General features: G+C 43.9%; 1 protein-coding gene across 4 annotated transcripts in view; it reads left to right on the forward strand.

Annotated features, from left to right (window-relative positions):
- akap13 (A-kinase anchoring protein 13) overlaps window positions 1-7,500 on the forward strand; it is a 74,819-nt gene that overhangs the window by 23,167 nt on the left and 44,152 nt on the right. For all 4 annotated transcript variants that reach the window (XM_060885184.1, XM_060885185.1, XM_060885182.1 and 1 more), the window contains exons 5-7: window positions 1,092-1,275; window positions 3,618-3,810; window positions 4,772-7,500. The exon at window positions 4,772-7,500 is cut by the window's right edge and continues 959 nt beyond it. In XM_060885184.1, the coding sequence (XP_060741167.1) occupies window positions 1,092-1,275; window positions 3,618-3,810; window positions 4,772-7,500 (3,106 nt within the window). The remainder of the gene's footprint in view (window positions 1-1,091; window positions 1,276-3,617; window positions 3,811-4,771) is intronic.

A 7,500-nucleotide genomic window follows, 5' to 3' on the forward strand; every position in this document is an offset into this window, starting at 1 on the left:
TTTGTTTTATTTTTTAGTGTTTAACAATGACATGTTTCGGACACATGACCGACATTTGTCTGTCTGTCTGTCTTTCTGTCTGTCTCTGTCTGTCTGTCTGTCTGTCTGTCTCTGCCTGTTTGTCTGTCTGTCTGTCCCTGCCTGTCTGTCTGTCTGTCTGTCTGTCTGTCTGTCTGCCTGTCTCTGTCTGTCTGCCTGCCTGTCTGCCTGTCTCTGTCTGTCTGCCTGCCTGTCTCTGTCTGTCTGCCTGTCTGTCTGTCTGTGTCTGTCTGCCTGTCTGCCTGTCTGTCTGTCTGTCTGTCTCTGCCTGTCTGTCTGTCTGTCTCTGCCTGTCTGTCTGTCTCTGTCTATCTGTCTCTGTCTGTCTGTCTGTCTGCCTGTCTCTGTCTGTCTGTCTGCTTGCCTGTCTGTCTGTCTTTGTCTGTCTGCCTGCCTGCCTGTCTGTCTGTCTGTCTGTCTGTCTGTCTGTTTCTCCACCTTTATATCAATGATTTTTTTTCAATCTATTTGTATTATTTGTCTGTCTCTTTCTGTGGATCTGTCTGTCTGTCCGTTTCCTCATTATTATCTTCTGCCCTGTTTGTCTCTTTATTCTCTGTTGTATTTGTCTGTCTCTCGTTAATATGTCTCACTGCTGCAGTAAACACACGGTGTCCTTTTCCTTGTCCTAAAATAAACATTTTTTTTGGTCATGTGTAAATGATTTATTTCGTCGCCCCTCGCCAGGGTTAAAGAGGCTCCGCTCAAAGCTTCGTCTGTTTTCTTCCCTCTGATTGGTGGAGGTGTGATGTTCAGAGGGTCAGTGGGAGGGGCTTAGTGTACAGAATCTCTGTGTTATCAGACGTGTTGCTGTGTTTGTGGCTGTTACACCAGCTGTTCTCACTGGACTTCAGGAGGAGGGAATAAAACACACTGAGACGTGAAGACGATGGGAATAAAACTCACTGGCAGTTTCTGATTCATGATGGTGTACCTGAGACACAAATAAATACTTTGTGTGTGTTGTGTTAGTTTATGTGTTGTGTTATTATTGAAGCTGGTCTTTTATTTTGCTGTAAAATTAAACTTGAGTTGATGTTTTTTCTTGTCAGATTTCAGTCCTCATGAGACTTTGCTGCACTTTGCGGCTCGTCGAGGTCTCCGGAGAGTCGCCCTGTTCCTCCTGCAGCAGCCTGGGGGACGAGGCGCTCTGCAGCTGGTCAACAAACATGGACACACTCCTGCCCTAGTGGCACAGAGCAGAGGACACACACAGCTACAACACCTGCTCTCAGAGTGAGCATGCACACACACACACACACACACACACACACATACACACACACATAAAAAACAACATAAACACACACATTACACAGTCTTAATTCTCAGGAATGATTGCAATTCTGTAAGAGTCATTTAGCTGAATGATTCAGAATCGGTTACAGAGGCACTGAGTCATTTAGCTGAATGATTCAGAATCGGTTACGGAGGCACTGTGATATTTAGGTGAATGATTCAGTATCAGTTACAGAGGCACTGAGTCATTTAGCTGAATGATTCATTATTGGTTACAGAGGCACTGTGATATTTAGGTGAATGATTCAGTATCAGTTACAGAGGCACTGAGTCATTTAGCTGAATGATTCATTATTGGTTACCGAGGCACTGTGATATTTAGCTGAATGATTCAGAATCGGTTACAGAGGCACTGAGTCATTTAGCTGAATGATTCAGAATCAGTTACAGAGGCACTGAGTCATTTAGCTGAATGATTCATTATTGGTTACCGAGGCACTGTGATATTTAGGTGAATGATTCAGTATCGGTTACTGAGACACTGAGTCATTTAGCTTGTTCCGTGTTTAATAATAATATAAGTCCAAAGTATTTATTTGCGTTCTGAATCTAACACTAAAGCAGTATTTGATTAATACAAGTCCTGAGCGGTGCTTTTCATTGTGTATAATTATTTACACTTTAACTGCACTACTAATGGGCTGCGTTACCAGACCATGTCTAGATAGGACTTATCCATTATTATCTTGGGTATGTGTAAAAGGAAGTGGGTTTAGTGTCTTGGTGTGTGTGTGTGTGTGTGTGTGTGTGTGTGTGTGTGTGTGTGTGTGTGTGATGATCTGGGAGGTGCTCTGTGGTGACTGCGACAGGTTTCAGAATAAACACATGGATGATCGGGTGTGTGTATTTGTGTGTATATGGTTTCAGTGGTGTGTGTTTTTTGCGTGTATATGTTCAGTTACACTGTCTTTTTTTAGTAGGTGTGTCTGAGTGTCTGTGTCTGTATGTCTGTGTGTGTCGGTCTGTGTGTGTTTGTGTCTGTGTGTTGGTATGTGTGTGTGTCTGTATCTGTGTGTTTTGATGTTTGTGTGTGTCTCTGTGTCTGTATGTGTCTGTCTGTCTGTGTGTCTCTGTGTGTGTTGGTCTTTGTGTGTCGGTCTGTGTGTGTGTCTGTGTATCAGTCTGTGTCTGTCTGTGTGTGTGTCTGTGTGTATCAGTCTGTGTCAATCTGTGTGTCTGTGTGTGTCTGTGTGTGTCTGTGTGTATCAGTCTGTGTCAATCTGTGTGTCTGTGTGTGTCTGTGTGTGTCTGTGTGTGTCTGTGTGTCTGTGTGTCTGTGTGTGTCAGTGTGTGTCAGTGTGTGTCAGTGTGTGTCTGTGTGTGTCTGTGTGTGTCTGTGTGTGTCAGTGTGTGTGTGTGTGTGTGAGTGTGAGTGTGTGTGATTTAGTTAATGCTAGGTGCTAATTTGGCAGTTTTCTCACAGCTAATTCGTCTCGTTCTCCCTGAAAAAGCCATAAAACAGGAAGTTGTTCCACATTTGCTGTGTGCTGAATGTGACGTCACTCAGAGCATAATTTTAGCTCGAATATTTCCGTGTTTGATTTTATTTTAGCGACAGTTACTGAGGACGACATAATGTCTAAAGAAATAAAAACGTCATCCAGGTGACGCTTTAAACGGCGCGATGTCTGGTTTGTTTTTTTACATAATAATAAGTAGAATAAGAATAAATTAATATAAAATTTCATTTTAAATAAATGAAAACTTTATTACTTTTTTGTTTAAAGAAAATAATAAAATGTATGAGATCAAATTGAGGTCATAAATGGCAGAATTTAAGAGGATAATTGTTAATATAATTATTTTTTTATTTTGTTACCTTTTATGCAAAATCTTTTTCTTTCTTTCTTTCTTTCTTTCCTGTTTTCGTTCTTTCTCTTTGCTCATTTAGCAGAAGTGTTTATATCCATTGTGCACTGAAACCGGTTTTCTGGCTTAAACATGCTCACTATTTACACATGTGATGTCTAACACACACACACACACACACACACACACACGCGAACACACACACACTTTTCTGTCTTCAGGGTCAGAGCAGCATCATTAAATGAAAAAGCAGTCACTTTGTCAGTTACACTTTATCACTGTCTCCAGGTTCACACATCCTCATCTGTGTGTGTGTGTGTGTGTGTGTGTGTGTGTGTTTGTAGCTGTTGTGACTGACAGGGAGTGTCTTATGACAGAGAGAGGTGTGGCTTTGTGTAGGTGTTGAAGGTGTGGTGCCTCTGAATCACCTAGGTGTTGTGTGTGTGTGTGTGTGTGTGTGTGTGTTTCAGGCTTGAGAAGTCTCCTCACTTTGAGACAAAGGCTCCAAGGCGGCGTTACCCAGCAGGCCGAGCATTCCTGCACCACCCGAGGCTGAACACCTTCTCTCTGACAGTGGAGAACGAGTCAGACGGAGATCCTCCAGACCTGAGGCGAGACGTGGAGGAGCTGCGCCGCTACGCTCACTCTCACCACCACAACAAGGTAATTACCTGTTAATAGCATAAAGTCAAGACAAAGTCAAGTGTAATAAGCAAGCATGAGGTGTTTGTGAGTTTGTGATGGCGAGATGAGAGGCAGCTGTGAGTCATCGCCTCGTTTCTGTGGGTTTCAGCTCTGCAAGAGGCCGATATCAGTCCTAAGAATAGATTCACTCTCTTTACCTTTCTGTGTGTGTGTGTGTGTGTGTGTGTGTACGTGTGTACATGTGTGTGTGTACGTGTGTGTGTGTACGTGTGTGTGTACGTGTGTGTACGTACGTGTTTGTGTGTTTGTGTGTGTGTGCGTGCGTACATGTGTGTGTACGTGTGTGTGTGTGTACGTGTGTGTACGTACGTGTTTGTGTGTGTTTGTGTGCGTGCGTATGTGTGTGTGTTTCTTTTTCTGCAGCTCTCAGTCTCTTTTTCTCCTCCCCATGTTTCCTTGCCTTTCTGACTGTAGCAGAGGTTTTGACAGCTTTACAGAATGTATCATCACTCAGTGGGTGGAGCTATCAGCACTGCTACTTGCTGATTGGTTGAGAACAAATCAGTAAAATATGTTTATCATCATTCCAGATTTTAAATATTATTATTATTATATACAAGTTAAATCTACTTCCTATATTTTTATTACTGTATATCCTTTCTTTCACTGATTTTTCTTTCCATCAGTGATTAAACGTGTGTGTGTGTGTGTGTGTGTGTGTGTGTGTGTGTGTCACACATCACAAATGTTTAGTCAGTGATCTGTTTTGTAGAAAATAATTTACAAAAACTTTCTTTAAATCTGTATGTTTTGGAGCCAGAGCGTCGTCTTTAACCTTGTTATTTAGATTAGATACGATAGATTAGACACGTTACTCTTCAGCTCCTCTCATTTTGGTGTGTCTCCTTTCTGGATACTTTTTTCTTTACTTTATTTCTTCCTCTTTATTTGCACTAATTCCTTGTCTCTGTGTCTTCAGGCAGGCTCTCGGAAGCAGCGCCAGTCCTTCCCTCTGATCCTGAGCCGGGATTTCGTTGGCGAGTTGCAGTCTGTTGCGGTGACTCTCTGTGAAGGCTCCGCCCTCCTCAAACCGCCGGCGTGCGAGCATCAGGAAGTCAAAACCGGCGAAGAAAACCGCGAGCATGCTCAGGGGCTGAATGGCAGGGTCCGATCAGAGGAGGGTGAAACTCCGGCGTCCGGCGGAGCGTCAGATTCTGGGAACGGGACTGTGGGATTAGAGGGCGAGGGAGTGTGTGTGGGGAAGCAGGAGAACTTTGCAGCTGTCAACACTGTTTCCTGTGGAGAGCAGCAGCAGCAGGAGGAAGTAGATAGCAAGCTGAGAGTAATCAGGGAGGTGCCTCGTACACACAGGAGCGACGCTGCACCCGAGACAAAGACGCACAATAAAATCCAATCTGGCAACACGCAAGAGGGAACGATGGGTCAAACCCAGGGACGCCTCCCGGAAGAAGAAAAAAATAAGGCGAGAGGGGACTTACCAGAGGAAAGGGAAGGAGAGCGTAACTCCGGCCAGGAAACCTGTGTGCCGAGCGGGAACACGCGGCTGCTCCATGGACAAAAGCACGGAGAGACAAGCTCACGTTTTTACTTAAATTTGGACGTTAATGCCTCGGAAAACGTGAAGGAGTCCCAGGTCCAGGAACCAGGAAACGGCGGTGACCGGATACACGAGTCCACCGACTGCACAACACAGGATCAAGACATCGGTGAAGATTTGGATTCTATAACTTTTAGACCCAACATGACTCCAGGGCCCATCCACAACGTTCCTCTGGAACCGTCTCCAGGTGTGGAACAGCTGCTCGATACAGCTGCAGGAGACCAAATTGACGCTACGTCAGAAACAGCGTCTGATTATTCAGAGCAGATGAGTTCAGATTCTGTAAAAGATCCTTTATCTTGTGCTGATGTACCTGTTGCTCCAGGACAAGCTGACAGGGTAGCGCAAGATGTTCCTCTTACGCATGAGGAAAGTTGTGGAGACACCTGTGTTGATCAGACATTACTCTCTGAGACAGAAGTAAGGTCTTCACCTGGATCTGAAAATAATATCCAACCGGTCACACCTCCAGAAATATCAGAAAAAACTTCTCAAATAAGTACCAAGTGCCATTATGGAGGTGAGGAACCATTTCAGGAACATTGTGACTTCCAGTCTGATGCTAGAGATGCTGAGATCACAGACACCATGGACCAAGATCCAGAAAGTCTACCACTTTTTTGGGACCAATTTTTCTCAGTTCCTTCAGGATCAGTGGTGTCAGATTCCAACCTTGAAGAATCAGAAAGTGTTTTAAAATTAAAGCTTGAAACGGAGCCGCTATCATTTCAAACACCTCCTGAGTCACCCTGTGAGTTTTTCTCAGTAGATGGCTTTATCAGTACGAGTGGTTCCATTGAAGCAACATGTCCTGCAGGATCTCAAGAGATCATGGAGGAGGGTTTGCAGGTGGAAACGGAGCTGCTGGAAATGTGCGAAAGCTCTAAAAAGTCACCAGTATCAGTTCTGTGTGGTTCCTTCTCCAAACTGACCATCAGGGGAAGTCCACTTGATCCTCACATTGAAAACACAACATCAGAGACCATCGAGAGAACAGCAACTAGTGCACATGATGGTGATTTAGACACCTCCAATACGCTTTCTTCAGAGATGGAGGAGTCCAAGGTGGAGGTTATTAAGTTAGAACCGGAGAACGTTGAGACATGGGAGAGATCAGAAACATCACAGTTGGTGAGCGATGTGTCCGCAGCATCCTTCTGTGATTCTGCATCAGAGGAGAACCTTGGAGGAACAGAACATGCTGTAGGTCTTAAAACACAAATTGATCAACCTCCAGAATCAGGAGATGTTCGGGAGGAGTGGATGAAGATGTCTACACAGCTTAGTGAGAATTCAGAAATGTTGTCACTGCCATGTGAAACGTTGCCTGTGTCCACTTTTGTCTCTAAGAACATCACTGACCCAGATTCTAAGGTCATAAACTTTGAGGAGATTAACAACAAAACATCTAAAGACACACAGACTGAGATCATGACCTCGACAGAGACTGTAGAAGAAACATCTCTTGACCATAATCTGAAAGTTATCAACTTTGAGGAAAACATCCTAGAACAACCTGAGATCAGGACATGTGAGGAGAGCATAAGTGAAACATCTCTTGACCTCCATCATGATATCTTCACATCTTCTGAAAATGATCAACCTCCAGAATCAGAAGATGTTCAGGAGGAGTGGATGAAGATGTCTACACAGCTTGGTGAGAATTCAGAAATGTTGTCACTGCCATGTGAAACGTTGCCTGTGTCCACTTTTGTCCCTAAGAACATCACTGACCCAGATTCTAAGGTCATAAACTTTGAGGAGAGTAACAACAAAACATCTATAGACACACAGACTGAGATCACGACGATTGTAGAAACATCTCTTGACCATAATCTGAAAGTTATCAACTTTGAGGAAAACATCCTGGAACAACCTGAGATCAGGACATTTGAGGAGAGCATAAGTGAAACATCTCTTGACCTCCATCATGATATCTCCACATCCTCTGGAGGGACAATTGAAGAAACATCTCTTGTTCCACCTTCTGAGGTTAAGATGTCTGAGGAAAGCGTTCAAGACCAACAACCTAACGTCATAATCTTAAAGGAGAGCATTAGACGAACATCTCTGGGCTCCAATCATGA

This window comes from Tachysurus vachellii, chromosome 13 (genome assembly GCF_030014155.1).
Source record: "Tachysurus vachellii isolate PV-2020 chromosome 13, HZAU_Pvac_v1, whole genome shotgun sequence".
Classification (NCBI taxonomy): domain Eukaryota; kingdom Metazoa; phylum Chordata; class Actinopteri; order Siluriformes; family Bagridae; genus Tachysurus; species Tachysurus vachellii.